General features: G+C 44.7%; 1 protein-coding gene and 22 non-coding genes across 24 annotated transcripts in view; 1 reads left to right on the forward strand and 22 right to left on the reverse strand.

Moving 5' to 3' along the window:
• Positions 1 to 665: 665 nt before the first annotated feature.
• trnat-cgu (transfer RNA threonine (anticodon CGU)) lies at positions 666 to 739 on the reverse strand. Its single transcript has one exon. It is a non-coding gene; the product is annotated as a tRNA-Thr (tRNA).
• A 463-nt stretch (positions 740 to 1,202) lies between these two features.
• Positions 1,203 to 1,276, reverse strand: trnat-agu (transfer RNA threonine (anticodon AGU)). The gene has a single exon. It is a non-coding gene; the product is annotated as a tRNA-Thr (tRNA).
• Positions 1,277 to 1,390: 114 nt separating this feature from the next.
• trnar-ucu (transfer RNA arginine (anticodon UCU)) lies at positions 1,391 to 1,480 on the reverse strand. Its single transcript is given in 2 exon segments — positions 1,391 to 1,426; positions 1,444 to 1,480. It is a non-coding gene; the product is annotated as a tRNA-Arg (tRNA).
• A 901-nt stretch (positions 1,481 to 2,381) lies between these two features.
• On the reverse strand, positions 2,382 to 2,455 carry trnat-cgu (transfer RNA threonine (anticodon CGU)). The gene has a single exon. It is a non-coding gene; the product is annotated as a tRNA-Thr (tRNA).
• Positions 2,456 to 2,918: 463 nt separating this feature from the next.
• On the reverse strand, positions 2,919 to 2,992 carry trnat-agu (transfer RNA threonine (anticodon AGU)). The gene has a single exon. It is a non-coding gene; the product is annotated as a tRNA-Thr (tRNA).
• Positions 2,993 to 4,097: 1,105 nt separating this feature from the next.
• Positions 4,098 to 4,171, reverse strand: trnat-cgu (transfer RNA threonine (anticodon CGU)). The gene has a single exon. It is a non-coding gene; the product is annotated as a tRNA-Thr (tRNA).
• A 463-nt stretch (positions 4,172 to 4,634) lies between these two features.
• Positions 4,635 to 4,708, reverse strand: trnat-agu (transfer RNA threonine (anticodon AGU)). The gene has a single exon. It is a non-coding gene; the product is annotated as a tRNA-Thr (tRNA).
• A 1,105-nt stretch (positions 4,709 to 5,813) lies between these two features.
• On the reverse strand, positions 5,814 to 5,887 carry trnat-cgu (transfer RNA threonine (anticodon CGU)). Its single transcript has one exon. It is a non-coding gene; the product is annotated as a tRNA-Thr (tRNA).
• Positions 5,888 to 6,339: 452 nt separating this feature from the next.
• On the reverse strand, positions 6,340 to 6,413 carry trnat-agu (transfer RNA threonine (anticodon AGU)). The gene has a single exon. It is a non-coding gene; the product is annotated as a tRNA-Thr (tRNA).
• Positions 6,414 to 6,527: 114 nt separating this feature from the next.
• Positions 6,528 to 6,617, reverse strand: trnar-ucu (transfer RNA arginine (anticodon UCU)). Its single transcript is given in 2 exon segments — positions 6,528 to 6,563; positions 6,581 to 6,617. It is a non-coding gene; the product is annotated as a tRNA-Arg (tRNA).
• A 900-nt stretch (positions 6,618 to 7,517) lies between these two features.
• trnat-cgu (transfer RNA threonine (anticodon CGU)) lies at positions 7,518 to 7,591 on the reverse strand. Its single transcript has one exon. It is a non-coding gene; the product is annotated as a tRNA-Thr (tRNA).
• A 462-nt stretch (positions 7,592 to 8,053) lies between these two features.
• Positions 8,054 to 8,127, reverse strand: trnat-agu (transfer RNA threonine (anticodon AGU)). The gene has a single exon. It is a non-coding gene; the product is annotated as a tRNA-Thr (tRNA).
• A 114-nt stretch (positions 8,128 to 8,241) lies between these two features.
• On the reverse strand, positions 8,242 to 8,331 carry trnar-ucu (transfer RNA arginine (anticodon UCU)). The gene is given in 2 exon segments: positions 8,242 to 8,277; positions 8,295 to 8,331. It is a non-coding gene; the product is annotated as a tRNA-Arg (tRNA).
• A 902-nt stretch (positions 8,332 to 9,233) lies between these two features.
• On the reverse strand, positions 9,234 to 9,307 carry trnat-cgu (transfer RNA threonine (anticodon CGU)). The gene has a single exon. It is a non-coding gene; the product is annotated as a tRNA-Thr (tRNA).
• Positions 9,308 to 9,770: 463 nt separating this feature from the next.
• Positions 9,771 to 9,844, reverse strand: trnat-agu (transfer RNA threonine (anticodon AGU)). The gene has a single exon. It is a non-coding gene; the product is annotated as a tRNA-Thr (tRNA).
• Positions 9,845 to 10,949: 1,105 nt separating this feature from the next.
• Positions 10,950 to 11,023, reverse strand: trnat-cgu (transfer RNA threonine (anticodon CGU)). The gene has a single exon. It is a non-coding gene; the product is annotated as a tRNA-Thr (tRNA).
• A 451-nt stretch (positions 11,024 to 11,474) lies between these two features.
• trnat-agu (transfer RNA threonine (anticodon AGU)) lies at positions 11,475 to 11,548 on the reverse strand. Its single transcript has one exon. It is a non-coding gene; the product is annotated as a tRNA-Thr (tRNA).
• A 1,105-nt stretch (positions 11,549 to 12,653) lies between these two features.
• On the reverse strand, positions 12,654 to 12,727 carry trnat-cgu (transfer RNA threonine (anticodon CGU)). The gene has a single exon. It is a non-coding gene; the product is annotated as a tRNA-Thr (tRNA).
• A 463-nt stretch (positions 12,728 to 13,190) lies between these two features.
• trnat-agu (transfer RNA threonine (anticodon AGU)) lies at positions 13,191 to 13,264 on the reverse strand. The gene has a single exon. It is a non-coding gene; the product is annotated as a tRNA-Thr (tRNA).
• A 114-nt stretch (positions 13,265 to 13,378) lies between these two features.
• trnar-ucu (transfer RNA arginine (anticodon UCU)) lies at positions 13,379 to 13,468 on the reverse strand. The gene is given in 2 exon segments: positions 13,379 to 13,414; positions 13,432 to 13,468. It is a non-coding gene; the product is annotated as a tRNA-Arg (tRNA).
• Positions 13,469 to 14,359: 891 nt separating this feature from the next.
• trnat-cgu (transfer RNA threonine (anticodon CGU)) lies at positions 14,360 to 14,433 on the reverse strand. Its single transcript has one exon. It is a non-coding gene; the product is annotated as a tRNA-Thr (tRNA).
• Positions 14,434 to 14,896: 463 nt separating this feature from the next.
• On the reverse strand, positions 14,897 to 14,970 carry trnat-agu (transfer RNA threonine (anticodon AGU)). Its single transcript has one exon. It is a non-coding gene; the product is annotated as a tRNA-Thr (tRNA).
• Positions 14,971 to 19,931: 4,961 nt separating this feature from the next.
• LOC132151859 (uncharacterized) overlaps positions 19,932 to 22,390 on the forward strand; it is a 387,012-nt gene continuing 384,553 nt past the window's right edge. The window contains exons 1-2 of one of the 2 annotated variants that reach the window (XM_059560456.1): positions 19,932 to 20,260; positions 20,339 to 20,728. In XM_059560456.1, coding sequence (XP_059416439.1) covers positions 20,075 to 20,260; positions 20,339 to 20,725 — 573 coding nt within the window. In that variant the 5' untranslated portion in view covers positions 19,932 to 20,074 and the 3' untranslated portion in view covers positions 20,726 to 20,728. Of the gene's footprint in view, positions 20,729 to 22,390 lie in introns of both variants that reach the window. The other variant, XM_059560366.1, reaches the window with a different exon arrangement.

Consider the following 22,390-nt stretch of genomic DNA (forward strand, 5'->3'; position numbering starts at 1 on the left):
AAAATATCTGCACGTAACTACATCTGTAATTAATTTCTGTAATTACATGTCATGGTGACCCATCCCTCACACCTTAACACACCCTTATACTTACCCATACCACCAAATCTGTCCCTAACCTTACCTGTTTCCCACCTCAATAGCAGCAAAACCAATTAACAATACAATATGAACACAATAAGTACATGTATTCATTTTTGATGTAAGTACATAGTAGTTAAGGCCACTTAATATAAAGTGGGACCGAATTCAGTATGTCCTATTTACGACACATGCTTAAACCAACTAAGCCACGGCGCCAACCTGCACACACTCTCCCAGGGAGCGGCACTTAGAGGATAAAAGCATCCAGATAAGAGGCTAACGGCCAGGCTCTGCACAGGCTAAAATGGTTTTTTTGACAACTGATTCGGGAGGCCAGCTAGCCTCTGGGTTTGTTGGCCAAGTGCCATTAGTTAACTTTTGAATGGCCTAATCTGGCAGTCTAGAAGTCCAGTTTGCTATCTATTGTGCCACAGAGCCTATCAGCAACTGTTGACCTGTTCAAAAGAGCGTTAGCATTATCAGGATGTGGTTTGGAAATGGAATCGCCTGCTGCCTTTCCTATCCCTGTTTGCAGTCCGATCTCAGAAAAGCACATGCTTGAGGCACACAAGGGATGCTAAAGGCACCGCTGGGATTTGAACCCAGGATCTCCTGTTTACGAGACAGACGCTTTGACCAACTAAGCCACAGCGCCAAGCAGAGCACTAGGAGGGTGAGTAGGTTGATCAAAACATCCAGCGGTGAGGACAAAGGTCCACGGGCTGGTCAGCTTATGAGATTTTTCACAACTTTCTGTTGCCCGAGGGCATAAGCTTGCAATTTAATGATAAACAAAAGGCCAGAAGTCACCAATCTGTTTTGACTCAAACCCACAAACTTCAAATGGTCTCAAATCGCAGACTAATAGTCCAATGCGCTACACTCTGCGCCACATGCAGTAGCTCCTTCCAGGCTTGCAGCAGTCCTAAACCAAGGATCACGTGTTTGCAAGGCAAGCTCTTTGACCAGGTGAGCCATGCTACATTGCTGAGATGACTCTGGGCAGCATCTGAGGGGTGGTTCGCAAATTAAATTGCATGCTGCTCTAGCACTTCTCTGCACCCCCTTTTACGGAGACCAAAACTTCTCAGCCCAAGGCGCTACTTCATCACCAGCAAAGGCACCGCTGGGATTCGAACCCAGGATCTCCTGTTTACTAGACAGGCGCTTTAACCAAGTAAGCCAAGGCACCAACTTGCATGTATCTAGTAAGAAAGTGAGATTTAGAGTTTTATAACTCTGGAGGGGTGGCCAGAGAGCATGTGTGTTTGTTGGCCAAGCGCCATTAACAGAATGCCAAAAGTAACGACTCTGGTGGGACTCGAACCCACAACCTTTGAATGGCCTCATTTGGCAGTCTAGAAGTCCAATGCGCTATCCATTGCGCCACAGAGACATGTGTGGAGCTTTTTTTTCCTGACTCTGTACAACCTGATTGCGCAAAGCAAAAACACACAACCCAAGGTGGTGTTTGATTACCAGCAAAGACAGTGCTGGGATTTGAATTCAGGGACCCACTTTATATTAAGTGGCCTTAACTACTATGTACTTAAATTTTAATTATTAATTTGGTACAAATCCCTTATTGTGTACATGCATGTTTTTACATTGTACTTATATTTGAAAAATATCTGCACGTAACTACATCTGTAATTAATTTCTGTAATTACATGTATAATTACATGGTTGACCCATCCCTCACACCTTAACACACCCTTATACTTACCCATACCACCAAATCTGTCCCTAACCTTACCTGTTTCCCACCTCAATAGCAGCAAAACCAATTAACAATACAATATGAACACAATAAGTACATGTATTCATTTTTGATGTAAGTACATAGTAGTTAAGGCCACTTAATATAAAGTGGGACCGAATTCAGTATGTCCTATTTATGACACATGCTTAAACCAACTAAGCCACGGCGCCAACCTGCACACACTCTCCCAGGGAGCGGCACTTAGAGGATAAAAGCATCCAGATAAGAGGCTAACGGCCAGGCTCTGCACAGGCTAAAATGGTTTTTTTGACAACTGATTCGGGAGGCCAGCTAGCCTCTGGGTTTGTTGGCCAAGTGCCATTAGTTAACTTTTGAATGGCCTAATCTGGCAGTCTAGAAGTCCAGTTTGCTATCTATTGTGCCACAGAGCCTATCAGCAACTGTTGACCTGTTCAAAAGAGCGTTAGCATTATCAGGATGTGGTTTGGAAATGGAATCGCCTGCTGCCTTTCCTATCCCTGTTTGCAGTCCGATCTCAGAAAAGCACATGCTTGAGGCACACAAGGGATGCTAAAGGCACCGCTGGGATTTGAACCCAGGATTTCCTGTTTACGAGACAGACGCTTTGACCAACTAAGCCACAGCGCCAAGCAGAGCACTAGGAGGGTGAGTAGGTTGATCAAAACATCCAGCGGTGAGGACAAAGGTCCACGGGCTGGTCAGCTTATGAGATTTTTCACAACTTTCTGTTGCCCGAGGGCATAAGCTTGCAATTTAATGATAAACAAAAGGCCAGAAGTCACCAATCTGTTTTGACTCAAACCCACAAACTTCAAATGGTCTCAAATCGCAGACTAATAGTCCAATGCACTACACTCTGCGCCACATGCAGTAGCTCCTTCCAGGCTTGCAGCAGTCCTAAACCAAGGATCACGTGTTTGCAAGGCAAGCTCTTTGACCAGGTGAGCCATGCTACATTGCTGAGATGACTCTGGGCAGCATCTGAGGGGTGGTTCGCAAATTAAATTGCATGCTGCTCTAGCACTCCTCTGCACCCCCTTTTACGGAGACCAAAACTTCTCAGCCCAAGGCGCTACTTCATCACCAGCAAAGGCACCGCTGGGATTCGAACCCAGGATCTCCTGTTTACTAGACAGGCGCTGTAACCAAGTAAGCCACGGCACCAACTTGCATGTATCTAGTAAGAAAGTGAGATTTAGAGTTTTATAACTCTGGAGGGGTGGCCAGAGAGCATGTGTGTTTGTTGGCCAAGCGCCATTAACAGAATGCCAAAAGTAACGACTCTGGTGGGACTCGAACCCACAATCTTTGAATGGCCTCATTTGGCAGTCTAGAGGTCCAATGCGCTATCCATTGCGCCACAGAGACATGTGTGGAGCTTTTTTTTCCTGACTCTGTACAACCTGATTGCGCAAAGCAAAAACACACAACCCAAGGTGGTGTTTGATTACCAGCAAAGACAGTGCTGGGATTTGAATTCAGGGACCCACTTTATATTAAGTGGCCTTAACTACTATGTACTTAAATTTTAATTATTAATTTGGTACAAATCCCTTATTGTGTACATGCATGTTTTTACATTGTACTTATATTTGAAAAATATCTGCATGTAACTACATCTGTAATTAATTTCTGTAATTACATGTATAATTACATGGTTGACCCATCCCTCACACCTTAACACACCCTTATACTTACCCATACCACCAAATCTGTCCCTAACCTTACCTGTTTCCCACCTCAATAGCAGCAAAACCAATTAACAATACAATATGAACACAATAAGTACATATATTCATTTTTGATGTAAGTACATAGTAGTTAAGGCCACTTAATATAAAGTGGGACCGAATTCAGTATGTCCTATTTACGACACATGCTTAAACCAACTAAGCCACGGCGCCAACCTGCACACACTCTCCCAGGGAGCGGCACTTAGAGGATAAAAGCATCCAGATAAGAGGCTAACGGCCAGGCTCTGCACAGGCTAAAATGGTTTTTTTGACAACTGATTCGGGAGGCCAGCTAGCCTCTGGGTTTGTTGGCCAAGTGCCATTAGTTAACTTTTGAATGGCCTAATCTGGCAGTCTAGAAGTCCAGTTTGCTATCTATTGTGCCACAGAGCCTATCAGCAACTGTTGACCTGTTCAAAAGAGCGTTAGCATTATCAGGATGTGGTTTGGAAATGGAATCGCCTGCTGCCTTTCCTATCCCTGTTTGCAGTCCGATCTCAGAAAAGCACATGCTTGAGGCACACAAGGGATGCTAAAGGCACCGCTGGGATTTGAACCCAGGATTTCCTGTTTACGAGACAGACGCTTTGACCAACTAAGCCACAGCGCCAAGCAGAGCACTAGGAGGGTGAGTAGGTTGATCAAAACATCCAGCGGTGAGGACAAAGGTCCACGGGCTGGTCAGCTTATGAGATTTTTCACAACTTTCTGTTGCCCGAGGGCATAAGCTTGCAATTTAATGATAAACAAAAGGCCAGAAGTCACCAATCTGTTTTGACTCAAACCCACAAACTTCAAATGGTCTCAAATCGCAGACTAATAGTCCAATGCGCTACACTCTGCGCCACATGCAGTAGCTCCTTCCAGGCTTGCAGCAGTCCTAAACCAAGGATCACGTGTTTGCAAGGCAAGCTCTTTGACCAGGTGAGCCATGCTACATTGCTGAGATGACTCTGGGCAGCATCTGAGGGGTGGTTCGCAAATTAAATTGCATGCTGCTCTAGCACTCCTCTGCACCCCCTTTTACGGAGACCAAAACTTCTCAGCCCAAGGCGCTACTTCATCACCAGCAAAGGCACCGCTGGGATTCGAACCAAGGATCTCCTGTTTACTAGGCAGGCACTTTAACCAACTAAGCCACGGCACCAACTTGCATGTATCTAGTAAGAAATTGAGATTTAGAGTTTTATAACTCTGGAGGGGAGGACAGAGAGCATGTGTGTTTGTTGGCCAAGCGCCATTAACAGAATGCCAAAAGCAACGACTCTGGTGGGACTCGAACCCACAACCTTTTAATGGCCTCATTTGGCAGTCTAGAAATCCAATGCGCTATCCATTGCGCCACAGAGACATGTGTGGAGCTTTTTTTTCCTGGCTCTGTACCGCCTGATTGCGCAAAGCAAAAAAACACAACCCAAGGTGGTGTTTGTTTACCAGCAAAGACAGTGCTGGGATTTGAATTCAGGGACCCACTTTATATTAAGTGGCCTTAACTACTATGTACTTAAATTTTAATTATTAATTTGGTACAAATCCCTTATTGTGTACATGCATTTTTTTACATTGTACTTATATTTGAAAAATATCTGCACGTAATTACATCTGTAATTAATTTCTGTAATTACATGTATAATTACATGGTTGACCCATCCCTCACACCTTAACACACCCTTATACTTACCCATACCACCAAATCTGTCCCTAACCTTATCTGTTTCCCACCTCAATAGCAGCAAAACCAATTAACAATACAATATGAACACAATAAGTACATGTATTCATTTTTGATGTAAGTACATAGTAGTTAAGGCCACTTAATATAAAGTGGTACCGAATTCAGTATGTCCTATTTACGACACATGCTTAAACCAACTAAGCCACGGCGCCAACCTGCACACACTCTCCCAGGGAGCGGCACTTAGAGGATAAAAGCATCCAGATAAGAGGCTAACGGCCAGGCTCTAAACAGCCTAAAATGTTTTTTTTGACAACTGATTCGGGAGGCCAGCTAGCCTCTGGGTTTGTTGGCCAAGTGCCATTAGTTAACATTTGAATGGCCTCATCTGGCAGTCTAGAAGTCCAGTTTGCTATCTATTGTGCCACAGAGCCTATCAGCAACTGTTGACCTGTTCAAAAGAGCGTTAGCATTATCAGGATGTGGTTTGGAAATGGAATCGCCTGCTGCCTTTGCTATCCCTTTTTGCAGTCCGATTTCAGAAAAGCACATGCTTGAGGCACACAAGGGATGCTAAAGGCACCGCTGGGATTTGAACCCAAGATCTCCTGTTTACGAGACAGACGCTTTAACCAACTAAGCCACAGCGCCAAGAAGAGCACTAGGAGGGTGAGAAAGTTGATCAAAACATCCAGCGGTGAGGACAAAGGTCCACGGGCTGGTCAGCTTATTAGATTTTCACAACTTTCTGTTGCCTGAGGGCATAAGCTTGCAATTTAATGATAAACAAAAGGCCAGAAGTCACCAATCTGTTTTGACTCAAACCCACAAACTTCAAATGGCAGACTAATAGTCCAATGCGCTACACTCTGCGCCACATGCAGTAGCTCCTTCCAGGCTTGCAGCAGTCCTAAATCAAGGAGCACGTGTTTGCAAGGCAAGCTCTTTGACCAGCTGAGCCATGCTGCATTGCTGAGATGACTCTGGGCAGCATCTGAGGGGTGGTTCGCAAATTAAATTGCATGCTGCTCTAGCACTCCTCTGCACCCCCTTTTACGGAGACCAAAACCTCTCAGCCCAAGGCGCTACTTCATCACCAGCAAAGGCACCGCTGGGATTCGAACCCAGGATCTCCTGTTTACTAGACAGGCGCTTTAACCAACTAAGCCACGGCACCAACTTGCATGTATCTAGTAAGAAATTGAGATTTAGAATTTTATAACTCTGGAGGGGTGGACAGAGAGCATGTGTGTTTGTTGGCCAAGCGCCATTAACAGAATGCCAAAAGTAACGACTCTGGTGGGACTTGAACCCACAACCTTTGAATGGCCTCATTTGGCAGTCTAGAAGTCCAATGCGCTATCCATTGCGCCACAGAGACATGTGTGGAGTTTTTTTTCTTGGCTCTGTACCGCCTGATTGCGCAAAGCAAAAAAACACAACCCAAGGTGGTGTTTGATTACCAGCAAAGACAGTGCTGGGATTTGAATTCAGGGACCCACTTTATATTAAGTGGCCTTAACTACTATGTACTTAAATTTTAATTATTAATTTGGTACAAATCCCTTATTGTGTACATGCATGTTTTTACATTGTACTTATATTTGAAAAATATCTGCACGTAACTACATCTGTAATTAATTTCTGTAATTACATGTATAATTACATGGTTGACCCATCCCTCACACCTTAACACACCCTTATACTTACCCATACCACCAAATCTGTCCCTAACCTTACCTGTTTCCCACCTCAATAGCAGCAAAACCAATTAACAATACAATATGAACACAATAAGTACATGTATTCATTTTTGATGTAAGTACATAGTAGTTAAGGCCACTTAATATAAAGTGGGACCGAATTCAGTATGTCCTATTTACGACACATGCTTAAACCAACTAAGCCACGGCGCCAACCTGCACACACTCTCCCAGGGAGCGGCACTTATAGGATAAAAGCATCCAGATAAGAGGCTAACGGCCAGGCTCTGCACAGGCTAAAATGGTTTTTTTGACAACTGATTCGGGAGGCCAGCTAGCCTCTGGGTTTGTTGGCCAAGTGCCATTAGTTAACTTTTGAATGGCCTAATCTGGCAGTCTAGAAGTCCAGTTTGCTATCTATTGTGCCACAGAGCCTATCAGCAACTGTTGACCTGTTCAAAAGAGCGTTAGCATTATCAGAATGTGGTTTGGAAATGGAATCGCCTTCTGCCTTTCCTATCCCTGTTTGCAGTCCGATCTCAGAAAAGCACATGCTTGAGGCACACAAGGGATGCTAAAGGCACCGCTGGGATTTGAACCCAGTATCTCCTGTTTACGAGACAGACGCTTTGACCAACTAAGTCACAGCGCCAAGCAGAGCACTAGGAGGGTGAGTAGGTTGATCAAAACATCCAGCGGTGAGGACAAAGGTCCACGGGCTGGTCAGCTTATGAGATTTTTCACAACTTTCTGTTGCCCGAGGGCATAAGCTTGCAATTTAATGATAAACAAAAGGCAAGAAGTCACCAATCTGTTTTGACTCAAATCCACAAACTTCAAATGGCCTCAAATCACAGACTAATAGTCCAATGCGCTACACTCTGCGCCACATGCAGTAGCTCCTTCCAGGCTTGCAGCAGTCCTAAACCAAGGATCACGTGTTTGCAAGGCAAGCTCTTTGACTAGGTGAGCCATGCTGCATTGCTGAGATGACTCTGGGCAGCATCTGAGGGATGGTTCGCAAATTAAATTGCATGCTGCTCTAGCACTCCTCTCGCCCCCTTTTATGGAGACCAAAACCTCTCAGCCCAAGGTGCTACTTTATCACCAGCAAAGGCACCGCTGGGATTCGAACCCAGGATCTCCTGTTTACTAGACAGGCGCTTTAACCAACTAAGCCACGGCACCAACTTGCATGTATCTAGTAAGAAATTGAGATTTAGAGTTTTATAACTCTGGAGGGGTGGACAAAAAGCATGTGTGTTTGTTGGCCAAGCGCCATTAACAGAATGCCAAAAGTAACGACTCTGGTGGGACACGAACCCACAACCTTTGAATGGCCTCATTTGGCAGTCTAGAAGTCCAATGCGCTATCCATTGCGCCACAGAGACATGTGTGGAGTTTTTTTTCCTGGCTCTGTACCGCCTGATTGCGCAAAGCAAAAAAACACAACCCAAGGTGGTGTTTGATTACCAGCAAAGACAGTGCTGGGATTTGAATTCAGGGACCCACTTTATATTAAGTGGCCTTAACTACTATGTACTTAAATTTTAATTATTAATTTGGTACAAATCCCTTATTGTGTACATGCATGTTTTTACATTGTACTTATATTTGAAAAATATCTGCACGTAATTACATCTGTAATTAATTTCTGTAATTACATGTATAATTACATGGTTGACCCATCCCTCACGCCTTAACACACCCTTATACTTACCCATACCACCAAATCTGTCCCTAACCTTACCTGTTTCCCACCTCAATAGCAGCAAAACCTATTAACAATACAACATGAACACAATAAGTACATGTATCCATTTTTTGATGTAAGTACATAGTAGTTAAGGCCACTTAATATAAAGTGGGACCGAATTCAGTATGTCCTATTTACGACACAAGCTTAAACCAACTAAGCCACGGCGCCAACCTGCACACACTCTCCCAGGGAGCGGCACTTAGAGGATAAAAGCATCCAGATAAGAGGCTAACGGCCAGGCTCTGCACAGCCTAAAAATGTTTTTTTTGACAACTGATTCGGGAGGCCAGCTAGCCTCTGGGTTTGTTGGCCAAGTGCCATTAGTTAACTTTTGAATGGCCTAATCTGGCAGTCTAGAAGTCCAGTTTGGTATCTATTGTGCCACAGAGCCTATCAGCAACTGTTGACCTGTTCAAAAGAGCGTTAGCATTATCAGAATGTGGTTTGGAAATGGAATCGCCTGCTGCCTTTCCTATCCCTGTTTGCAGTCCGATCTCAGAAAAGCACATGCTTGAGGCACACAAGGGATGCTAAAGGCACCGCTGGGATTTGAACCCAGTATCTCCTGTTTACGAGACAGACGCTTTGACCAACTAAGTCACAGCGCCAAGCAGAGCACTAGGAGGGTGAGTAGGTTGATCAAAACATCCAGCGGTGAGGACAAAGGTCCACGGGTTGGTCAGCTTATGAGATTTTTCACAACTTTCTGTTGCCCGAGGGCATAAGCTTGCAATTTAATGATAAACAAAAGGCAAGAAGTCACCAATCTGTTTTGACTCAAATCCACAAACTTCAAATGGCCTCAAATCACAGACTAATAGTCCAATGCGCTACACTCTGCGCCACATGCAGTAGCTCCTACCAGGCTTGCAGCAGTCCTAAACCAAGGATCACGTGTTTGCAAGGCAAGCTCTTTGACTAGGTGAGCCATGCTGCATTGCTGAGATGACTCTGGGCAGCATCTGAGGGATGGTTCGCAAATTAAATTGCATGCTGCTCTAGCACTCCTCTGCACCCCCTTTTACGGAGACCAAAAACTCTCAGCCCAAGGTGCTACTTTATCACCAGCAAAGGCACCGCTGGGATTCGAACCCAGGATCTCCTGTTTACTAGACAGGCGCTTTAACCAACTAAGCCACGGCACCAACTTGCATGTATCTAGTAAGAAATTGAGATTTAGAGTTTTATAACTCTGGAGGGGTGGACAGAGAGCATGTGTGTTTGTTGGCCAAGCGCCATTAACAGAATGCCAAAAGTAACGACTCTGGTGGGACACGAACCCACAACCTTTGAATGGCCTCATTTGGCAGTCTAGAAGTCCAATGCGCTATCTATTGCGCCACAGAGACATGTGTGGAGTCTTTTTTCCTGGCTCTGTACCGCCTGATTGCGCAAAGCAAAAAAACACAACCCAAGGTGGTGTTTGATTACCAGCAAAGACAGTGCTGGGATTTGAATTCAGGGACCCACTTTATATTAAGTGGCCTTAACTACTATGTACTTAAATTTTAATTATTAATTTGGTACAAATCCCTTATTGTGTACATGCATGGTTTTACATTGTACTTATATTTGAAAAATATCTGCACGTAATTACATCTGTAATTAATTTCTGTAATTACATGTATAATTACATGGTTGACCCATCCCTCACACCTTAACACACCCTTATACTTACCCATACCACCAAATCTGTCCCTAACCTTACCTGTTTCCCACCTCAATAGCAGCAAAACCTATTAACAATACAATATGAACACAATAAGTACATGTATCCATTTTTTGATGTAAGTACATAGTAGTTAAGGCCACTTAATATAAAGTGGGACCGAATTCAGTATGTCCTATTTACGACACAAGCTTAAACCAACTAAGCCACGGCGCCAACCTGCACACACTCTCCCAGGGAGCGGCACTTAGAGGATAAAAGCATCCAGATAAGAGGCTAACGGCCAGGCTCTGCACAGCCTAAAATGGTTTTTTTGACAACTGATTCGGGAGGCCAGCTAGCCTCTGGGTTTGTTGGCCAAGTGCCATTAGGTAACCTTTGAATGGCCTCATCTGGCAGTCTAGAAGTCCAGTTTGCTATCTATTGTGCCACAGAGCCTATCAGCAACTGTTGACCTGTTCAAAAGAGCGTTAGCATTATCAGGATGTGGTTTGGAAATGGAATCGCCTGCTGCCTTTGCTATCCCTGTTTGCAGTCCGATTTCAGAAAAGCACATGCTTGAGGCACACAAGGGATGCTAAAGGCACCGCTGGGATTTGAACCCAGGATCTCCTGTTTACGAGACAGACGCTTTGACCAACTAAGCCACAGCGCCAAGAAGAGCACTAGGAGGGTGAGTAAGTTGATCAAAACATCCAGCGGTGAGGACAAAGGTCCACGGGCTGGTCAGCTTATTAGATTTTTCACAACTTTCTGTTGCCCGAGGGCATAAGCTTGCAATTTGATGATAAACAAAAGGCCAGAAGTCACCAATCTGTTTTGACTCAAATCCACAAACTTCAAATGGCCTCAAATCGCAGACTAATAGTCCAATGCGCTACATGCAGTAGCTCCTTCCAGGCTTGCAGCTGTCCTAAACCAAGGAGCACGTGTTTGCAAGGCAAGCTCTTTGACCAGCTGAGCCATGCTGCATTGCTGAGATGACTCTGGGCAGCATCTGAGGGGTGGTTCGCAAATTAAATTGCATGCTGCTCTAGCACTCCTCTGCACCCCCTTTTACGGAGACCAAAACCTCTCAGCCCAAGGCGCTACTTCATCACCAGCAAAGGCACAACTAGGATTCGAACCCAGGATCTCCTGTTTACTAGACAGGCGCTTTAACCAACTAAGCCACGGCACCAACTTGCATGTATCTAGTAAGAAAGTGAGATTTAGAGTTTTATAACTCTGGAGGGGTGGCCAGAGAGCATGTGTGTTTGTTGGCCAAGCGCCATTAACAGAATGCCAAAAGTAACGACTCTGGTGGGACTCGAACCCACAATCTTTGAATGGCCTTATTTGGCAGTCTAGAAGTCCTATGCGCTATCCATTGCGCCACAGAGACATGTGTGGAGCTTTTTTTCCTGACTCTGTACCGCCTGATTGCGCAAAGCAAAAAAACACAACCCAAGGTGGTGTTTGATTACCAGCAAAGACAGTGCTGGGATTTGAATTCAGGGACCCACTTTATATTAAGTGGCCTTAACTACTATGTACTTAAATTTTAATTATTAATTTGGTTCAAATCCCTTATTGTGTACATGCATGTTTTTACATTGTACTTATATTTGAAAAATATCTGCACGTAATTACATCTGTAATTAATTTCTGTAATTACATGTATAATTACATGGTTGACCCATCCCTCACACCTTAACACACCCTTATACTTACACATACCACCAAATCTGTCCCTAACCTTACCTGTTTCCCACCTCAATAGCAGCAAAACCAATTAACAATACAATATGAACACAATAAGTACATGTATTCATTTTTGATGTAAGTACATAGTAGTTAAGGCCACTTAATATAAAGTGGGACCGAATTCAGTATGTCCTATTTACGACACATGCTTAAACCAACTAAGCCACGGCGCCAACCTGCACACACTCTCCCAGCGAGCGGCACTTAGAGGATAAAAGCATCCAGATAAGAGGCTAACGGCCAGGCTCTGCACAGCCTAAAAATGGTTTTTTTGACAACTGATTCGGCAGGCCAGCTAGCCTCTGGGTTTGTTGGCCAAGTGCCATTAGTTAACTTTTGAATGGCCTAATCTGGCAGTCTAGAAGTCCAGTTTGCTATCTATTGTGCCACAGAGCCTATCAGCAACTGTTGACCTGTTCAAAAGAGCGTTAGCATTATCAGGATGTGGTTTGGAAATGGAATCGCCTGCTGCCTTTCCTATCCCTGTTTGCAGTCCGATCTCAGAAAAGCACATGCTTGAGGCACACAAGTGGTGCTAAAGGCACCGCTGGGATTTGAACCCAGGATCTCCTGTTTACGAGACAGACGCTTTGACCAACTAAGCCACAGCGCCAAGCAGAGCTCTAGGAGGGTGAGTAAGTTGATCAAAACATCCAGCGGTGAGGACACAGGTACACGGGCTGATCAGCTTATGAGATTTTTCACAACTTTCTGTTGCCCGAGGGCATAAGCTTGCAATTTAATGATAAACAAAAGGCCAGAAGTCACCAATCTGTTTTGACTCAAACCCACAAACTTCATATGGCCTCAAATCGCAGACTAATAGTCCAATGCATTACACTCTGCGCCACATGCAGTAGCTCCTTCCAGGCTTGCAGCAGTCCTAAACCAAGGATCACGTGTTTGCAAGGCAAGCTCTTTGACCAGGTGAGCCATGCTGCATTGCTGAGATGACTCTGGGCAGCATCTGAGGGGTGGTTCGCAAATTAAATTGCATGCTGCTCTAGCACTCCTCTGCACCCCCTTTTACGGGGATCAAAACCACTCAGCCCAAGGCGCTACTTCATCACCAGCAAAGGCACCGCTGGGATTCGAACCTAGGATCTCCTGTTTACTAGACAGGCGCTTTAACCAACTAAGCCACGGCACCAACTTGCATGTACCTACTAAGAAAGTGAGATTTAGAGTTTTATGACTCTGGAGGGGTGGCCAGAGAGCATGTGTGTTTGTTGGCCAAGCGCCATTAACAGAATGCCAAAAGTAATGACTCTGGTGGGACTCAAACCCACAACCTTTGAATGGCCTCATTTGGCAGTCTAGAAGTCCAATGCGCTATCCATTGCGCCACAGAGACATGTGTGGAGCTTTTTTTTCCTGGCTCTGTACCGCCTGATTGCGCAAAGCAAAAAAACACAACCCAAGGTGGTGTTTGATTACCAGCAAAGACAGTGCTGGGATTTGAATTCAGGGACCCACTTTATATTAAGTGGCCTTAACTACTATGTACTTAAATTTTAATTATTAATTTGGTACAAATCCCTTATTGTGTACATGCATGTTTTTACATTGTACTTATATTTGAAAAATATCTGCACGTAACTACATCTGTAATTAATTTCTGTAATTACATGTATAATTACATGGTTGACCCATCCCTCACACCTTAACACACCCTTATACTTACCCATACCACCAAATCTGTCCCTAACCTTACCTGTTTTCCACCTCAATAGCAGCAAAACCAATTAACAATACAATATGAACACAATAAGTACATGTATTCATTTTTGATGTAAGTACATAGTAGTTAAGGCCACTTAATATAAAGTGGGACCGAATTCAGTATGTCCTATTTACGACACATGCTTAAACCAACTAAGCCACGGCGCCAACCTGCACACACTCTACCACTTAGAGGATAAAAGCATCCAGATAAGAGGCTAACGGCCAGGCTCTGCACAGCCTAAAATGTTTTTTTTGACAACTGATTCGGGAGGCCAGCTAGCCTCTGGGTTTGTTGGCCAAGTGCCATTAGTTAACTTTTGAATGGCCTAATCTGGCAGTCTAGAAGTCCAGTTTGCTATCTATTGTGCCACAGAGCCTATCAGCAACTGTTGACCTGTTCAAAAGAGCGTTAGCATTATCAGGATGTGGTTTGGAAATGGAATCGCCTGCTGCCTTTCCTATCCCTGTTTGCAGTCCAATCTCAGAAAAGCACATGCTTGAGGCACACAAGGGATGCTAAAGGCACCGCTGGGATTTGAACCCAGGAACTCCTGTTTACGAGACAGACGCTTTGACCAACTAAGCCACAGCGCCAAGCAGAGCACTAGGAGGGTGAGTAGGTTGATCAAAACATCCAGCGGTGAGGACAAAGGTCCACGGGCTGGTCAGCTTATGAGATTTTTCACAACTTTCTGTTGCCCGAGGGCATAAGCTTGCAATTTAATGATAAACAAAAGGCCAGAAGTCACCAATCTGTTTTGACTCAAACCCACAAACTTCAAATGGCCTCAAATCGCAGACTAATAGTCCAATGCGCTACACTCTGCGCCACATGCAGTAGCTCCTTCCAGGCTTACAGCAGTCTTAAACCAAGGATCACGTGTTTGCAAGGAAAGCTCTTTGACCAGCTGAGCCATGCTGCATTGCTGAGATGACTCTGGGCAGCATCTGAGGGGTGGTTCGCAAATTAAATTGCATGCTGCTCTAGCACTCCTCTGCACCCCCTTTTACGGAGACCAAAAACTCTCAGCCCAAGGCGCTACTTCATCACCAGCAAAGGCACCGCTGGGATTCGAACCCAGGATCTCCTGTTTACTAGACAGGCGCTTTAACCAACTAAGCCAAGGCACCAACTTGCATGTATCTAGTAAGAAATTGAGATTTAGAGTTTTATAACTCTGGAGGGGTGGACAGAGAGCATGTTTGTTTGTTGGCCAAGCGCCATTAACAGAATGCCAAAAGTAACGACTCTGGTGGGACTCGAACCCATAACCTTTTAATGGCCTCATTTGGCAGTCTAGAAGTCCAATGCGCTATCTATTGCGCCACAGAGACATGTGTGGAGTCTTTTTTCCTGGCTCTGTACCGCCTGATTGCGCAAAGCAAAAAAACACAACCCAAGGTGGTGTTTGATTACCAGCAAAGACAGTGCTGGGATTTGAATTCAGGGACCCACTTTATATTAAGTGGCCTTAACTACTATGTACTTAAATTTTTTTCTTGGGTATCATCGGTGAAGAAAGGGTGCAAAGGGAACTCGATGGCATGGTGAGAAACGAAAAGGTTTTTTAGCATGTTGACGAGTGTTTTTAGCATAGACGAGTGGCGCCGATACAGGATGGCTGCCTCCGTGACGTGCTCTGCAGTTGTTTTTGTGTTTTTGTTAGTTTGTCCTGTCTTTAGTTATATTCCTGCAATCAGTTTCACCAGGGACGAATTGCTGGATATTCGGCAACACACATCTCCCGATATTTCACCGGTTTTCGACTATTCTGATGTTTTGCTGGACATTCTTGTCGGCGGAGCGGCTGCGCTGATCACACGCTTCAAGAGGACGCGCAGACGGGGAAAAAGAGCTGGCGCGCTCGTGAGACTCAGAAAACGCGGATTTCGAACGCCGTTGCCTAGCATCCATCTGGCAAATCTCCGCTCTCTACCCAACAAAACGGACGAACTGCTTCTGCTCTCTCGGACAAATAAAGATTTCTCTCACTCTGCTGCTCTGTGTTTCACGGAAACTTGGCTGAATGACACCATACCGGACAGCGCGCTCCATCTGCCGGACTTTCAGCTGTTTAGAGCGGATCGCGACGCAGAATCAACGGGGAAATCGCGCGGCGGCGGGACATGCTTTTACATCAATGAACGGTGGTGTACAGATGTAACTGTGTTAAAGAAGACGTGCTGCTCAAATCTCGAAACGCTCTTCATTAACTGCAAGCCGTTCTATTCGCCGCGGGAGTTTCACTCGCTCATTCTGGTTAGTGTTTGCATCCCTCCTCAAGCGCACGTGAGCTCAGCTTTACAGAAACTCGCTGAGCAGATCACAGAGACAGAACAACAACACCCAGACTCTGTTTTAATCATTCTTGGGGACTTTAATAAAGCCAATCTCTCCCGTGAACTGCCAAAATACAGACAGCATGTTACTTGTCCCACAAGAGACAGTAATATATTGGATCACTGTTACACAACAATAAAGGATGCATTTCACTCTGTTCCACGAGCAGCTTTGGGACGTTCTGATCACCTTCTGGTTCATCTTATACCGACCTACAGGCAGAAACTAAAATCAGCTAAACCTGTATTAAGGACTGTAAAAAGATGGACTAATGAAGCAGAGCAGGATTTACAATCTTGTTTTGACCTCACTGATTGGAGTGTTTTTGAAGCTGCTGCCACCGATCTGGATGAACTCACAGAGACCGTAACATCATATATCAGTTTCTGTGAGGATATGTGTATTCCTACCAAGACTCAACTAAATTACAACAATGACAAACCGTGGTCCACTGCAAAACTCAGACAGCTCCGTCAGGCCAAAGAAGATGCTTACAGGAAGGGGGACAATGTCTTGTATAAACAGGCTAAATACACACTGGAAAAGGAGATCAAAGTGGCAAAGAGGAATTATTCTGAAAAATAAGGACTCAGTTTACTTTGAACGACTCCGCATCAGTGTGGAAAAGCCTAAAGAAGATCACCAATTACAAGACACCACCCCCCAGCACTGTGGAGAATCAACGACTGGCAGACGATCTGAACGAGTTTTACTGCAGGTTTGAAAGAACACCCATCACCTGCCCTGAACACCTCCCCACACAACCATTCACACCATTCACAACTCCTGCAACCAACCCTGAATGCCTCTCCAAACAACCGTTCACACTATTCACAGCTCCTGCAACCCATCCTGATCACCTCTCCAATCAAGCGCTCTCACCATTCACACCTCCTGCATCCCCCCTCTCCCCCACACCTGCAATACAGATCAGCGAGGATGCGGTGCGCCAGGTCTTCCGGAAGCAGAAAAGGAAAAAAGCACCAGGCCCAGATTGCGTTACACCAACCTGTCTGAAATCCTGTGCTGACCAGCTGGCCCCCATCTTCACACAGATCTTCAACAGATCGCTGGAACTGTGCGAAGTCCCTTCATGCTTCAAACGCTCCACCATCATCCCTATCCCAAAGAAATCCAAAATTACAGGACTAAATGACTACAGGCCTGTGGCTCTAACGTCTGTAGTTATGAAGTCATTTGAAAAACTGGTGCTGGCCCACCTGAAAGACATCACTGGACCCTTGCTAGATCCTCTTCAGTTTGCCTACAGAGCAAACAGGTCTGTGGACGATGCAGTAAACATCGGACTGCATTATGTTCTGCAACACCTAGACAGACCGGGGACCTATGTGAGGATCCTGTTTGTGGACTTCAGCTCTGCCTTCAACACGATCATCCCAAACCTCCTCTTGCCCAAACTAACTCAGCTCTCCGTGCCCACCTCCATCTGTCAGTGGATCAACAGCTTCCTTACAGACAGGCAGCAGCTAGTGAGGCTGGGAAAATACACATCCAGCACCCGTACAATCAGCACCGGAGCTCCCCAGGGCTGTGTTCTCTCCCCACTCCTCTTCTCCCTGTACACTAACGATTGCACATCTAAGGACCCCTCTGTCAAGCTCCTGAAGTTTGCAGATGACACCACACTCATCGGCCTCATTCAGGACGGTGACGAGTCTGCTTACAGACAGGAGGTTAAAGAGCTGGCTGTCTGGTGCACTCTCAACAACCTGGAGCTTAACACGCTCAAAACAGTGGAGATGACTGTGGACTTCAGGAGAAACCCCCCTGCACTCCCCCCACTCACCATCATGAACAGCACTGTGACTGCAGTGGAGTCATTCAGGTTCCTGGGCACCACTATCTCTCAGGACCTGAAGTGGGACATTCACATTGACTCCATTGTGAAAAAGGCCCAGCAGAGGTTGTACTTCCTTCGCCAGCTGAGGAAGTTTAACCTGCCACAGGATCTGCTGAAACAGTTCTACTCCACCATCATCGAATCCATCCTCTGCACTTCAGTAACTGTCTGGTTCAGCTCAGCTTCTAAATCTGACCTCAGAAGACTACAGAGGGTAGTCCGGACTGCTGAGCGAATTATCGGTACAACCCTCCCATCTATTCAAGAACTGTACTTATCCAGAGTGAGCAAAAGGGCTGTTAAAATCACTCTGGACCCCTCACATCCAGCACACTCCCTCTTTGAACTGTTGCCATCTGGTCGACGCTACAGAGCACTGAGCACCAGAACGACCAGACACAGGAACAGTTTCTTCCCTCAGGCAATCCATCTTATGAACAGCTGATAATAACTGTGGGACACACTACACTATTTATATTTATATACACTACACTTTTTATCCAACACACATACTTAGCGTACACTTAAATCTTTTGCACATAATATACATGTACATACATGGAACACACTACACTACTTATATTTATATTTATATACACATACACTTATTTATCCAACACACATACTTAGCGTACAATTAAAACTTTTCCACATAATATACATGTACATACATAAATGCTCATTTTAATATACCTGCCATACATTGTCAATTTGTATATTGTCAATCCTTACCCACCTATTTGTATTTTTTTGTATTTTTATTCCTTATTGTGTTTTTTGTTCTGTCGCTGTTATGTTGCACTGCGGAGCTCTGTCACGAAAACAAATTCCTCGTATGTGTGAACATACCTGGCAATAAAGCTCATTCTGATTCTGATTCTGATTCTGATGTTTCTGAGAGGATGGCTGTCGAGGGTTACCAGCGGACGTCCGAGCAGTGCCGCATTAAATGCAAGAAACTGCGGAGTGACTATCGTAAGGTGAAAGACCACAACAGCCGGAGTGGTGTTCACAGAAAAAAATTGGAAGTGGCTAGAAATGATGGACGCCATCTACGGGCACAGACCGGCGAGTTTGGGACGAGAAGGAGGCATCGATACGGCTACCTCATTGCTGGAGTCGATGATGGAGCCTCCCGGTAAGTTTGTAATTGTGAAATATAACGTTAGTATACATCGATCACGGGAAAGCTTACGTTCAATGCACAACTTTTGTGCAAGTCTGTTGTTTGTCTGTCAGCCAGCCAGTTGGTATCAACCGATCATTTGCAAGCTAGCAAAACGCTAACGTTAGTTTATTAGCCTGTGGTGGACGGAGTACATGTCCAGTAACGTTACTTGTAGCCTACAGATACCCTAATAAAATACAACTGTTTTATTACTAAACATATTCTACTAAATATATATTAAAGAGAGATGGGTCCAATGATATAGCTTAAGGAAAGAGTAAGAACTCCGAAGTCCTAACACAGTTACGTCACTTCCTGTTTGTTGTTGGCGGCTGTACTGCGTTTGAGCTCCGTCACTATATTCTTTTCATTGACTATTTTTAACTCAAAAAACAATTGTATACATCATCGTTTCCGTTTATATAACGTGTGAATATATCCTCTATTGTATTCTACAACAAAAACAATCAGAGCGCCTCGCTATCACTAGTTTTATTTTGATCTCCCGGGTCCGCTATTAGCTTTTAGCCCGTTAGCATCAGCGGCGTGGTTGCAGCTAACTGCGCTAACATTGCTAATACTCTATTCACACACATTACCACTGCTGTACTCACTGTTACTTGCTTTAATGGCGGATGGATGTCTCCACTCTGTGCAGCTCGAGCTCGAGGCCGTGGGAAAGCAGATTCGCGACCTGGAGGTGAGGCAGGCCCAGCTGAGAGAGCGGAGAACCGCGCTGGAATCATCCCGGGCTGACGCTCACAAGTCCGGGGTAAGTATACAGCGATCTGTTAACAGTCCCACCACGTCTACTCCGTGTGTTTCTCTGCACAGGCCCGGTGCACCCAGGACGCGATCTTCCCAGATGTCCTTCACTGCGACGCCGGGACACCACGGACCCTGGGTGCATCCACAGCGGAGGACGCGAGCCGGGTCCCGGGCGACGACTTCTCCCCCTCCTGCCTTCGACATCTCCATCCGGAACCGCTTCGCTCCCCTCCGCGAGACAGGACGCGACGCCGTGATCATCGGAGACTCCATCGTCCGACACGTAAGTGCTACGTTAGCCGAAGGTAAAGTGCACACTCATTGTTTGCCTGGTGCTCGTGTTCTCGATGTTTCTGCGCAGATACCCGCGATCCTGAAGGTCGACGAGAGCCCCAGAGCGGTCGTGCTTCACGCCGGGGTTAACGACACCACGCTGCGGCAGACGGAGACGCTGAAGAGGGACTTCAGCAGCCTGATCGAGACGGTTCGCAGCACGACGCCCGCGGCGACGATCGTCGTGTCAGGACCACTGCCCACGTATCGACGAGGACACGAAAGGTTCAGTAGACTTTTTGCTTTAAATGAATGGTTGTTGTCATGGTGTAAAGAACAGAAACTGCTATTTGTTAATAACTGGAATCTTTTCTGGGAGCGTCCTAGGCTGTTTCGCGCTGATGGATTACACCCCAGCAGAATCGGAGCGGAGCTGCTCTCTGACAACATCTCCAGGACACTTCGCTCCATGTGACTAGTAAGACAATTCTCTAATAACTATTATGATGAGTTTTGTTCCACCCGCTTAAATGATAAAAGTACTTGTGCTGTAAAAACTATTAAGACTGTGTCTGTTCCCCGAATAGTGAGGTCAAAATATAATGTAGGATCTAGAAAAAATCTTATCGTAATTAAACCAGAAAAATGTAAAGTAAATGAACAAAAACAATTTTTAAAGTTTGGGCTCATAAATATTAGATCACTCACACCCAAAGCAGTTATTGTAAATGAAATGATCACAGAAAATAGTTTTGATGTACTCTGCTTGACTGAAACCTGGCTAAAACCAAATGATTATTTTGGTCTAAATGAGTCTACTCCACCAAACTACTGTTATAAGCATGAGCCCCGTCAGACTGGTCGTGGAGGAGGTGTTGCAACAATATATAGTGATATTCTCAATGTTACCCAGAAAACAGGATACAGGTTTAACTCTTTTGAAATACTTCTGCTAAATGTTACACTGTCAGACATGCAAAAGAAATCTAATGTATCTCTTGCTCTGGCTACTGTGTATAGACCACCAGGGCCGTATACAGAATTCCTAAAAGAATTTGCAGATTTCCTCTCAGACCTACTAGTTACAGTTGATAAGGCGCTAATCATGGGAGATTTTAATATTCACGTTGATAATGCAAATGATACATTAGGACTTGCGTTTACTGACCTAATAAACTCCTTTGGAGTCAAGCAAAATGTCACCGGGCCCACTCATCGTTTTAATCATACACTAGATCTAATTATATCGCATGGAATCGATCTTACTGCTATAGATATTGTACCCCAATGTGATGATATTACAGACCATTTCCTTGTATCGTGCATGCTGCGTATAACTGATATTAACTATATGTCTCAGCGTTACTGTCTGGGCAGAACTATTGTTCCAGCCACCAAAGACAGATTCGCAAATAACCTGCCTGATCTATCTCAACTGCTATTTGTACCCAAAAATACACATGAATTAGACGAAATTACTGACAACATGGGCACTATTTTCTCTAATACATTAGAAGCTGTTGCCCCCATCAAATTGAAAAAGGTTAGAGAAAAACGTACTGTGCCATGGTATAACAGTAATACTCACTCTCTCAAGAAAGTAACTCGTAGTCTTGAACGCAAATGGAGAAAAACTAACTTGGAAGTTTTTAAAATTGCATGGAAAAACAGTATGTCCAGCTATAGACAGGCTCTAAAAACTGCTAGGGCAGAGCATATCCACAAACTCATTGAAAATAACCAAAACAATCCAAGGTTTTTATTTAGCACAGTGGCTAAATTAACAAATTACCAGACGCCACCTGATTCAAATATTCCACCAACGTTAAATAGTAATGACTTTATGAATTTCTTCACTGATAAAATAGATAACATTAGAAATACAATAGCGAATGTAGATTCTACAGCGTCTAACACTTCAGTTTCATCCATCGCACCCAAAGATAAACTGCAGTGCTTTACAAATATAGGACAGGAAGAGCTAAATAAACTTATCACTGTATCTAAACCAACAACATGTTTATTAGATCCTGTACCCACTAAATTACTAAAAGAGCTGTTACCTGTAGCCGAAGAACCGCTTCTCAATATCATTAACTCGTCGTTATCTTTAGGTCACGTCCCAAAACCATTCAAGCTG

The sequence above is a fragment of the Carassius carassius genome, chromosome 1 (assembly GCF_963082965.1).
Source record: "Carassius carassius chromosome 1, fCarCar2.1, whole genome shotgun sequence".
Taxonomy (NCBI): domain Eukaryota; kingdom Metazoa; phylum Chordata; class Actinopteri; order Cypriniformes; family Cyprinidae; genus Carassius; species Carassius carassius.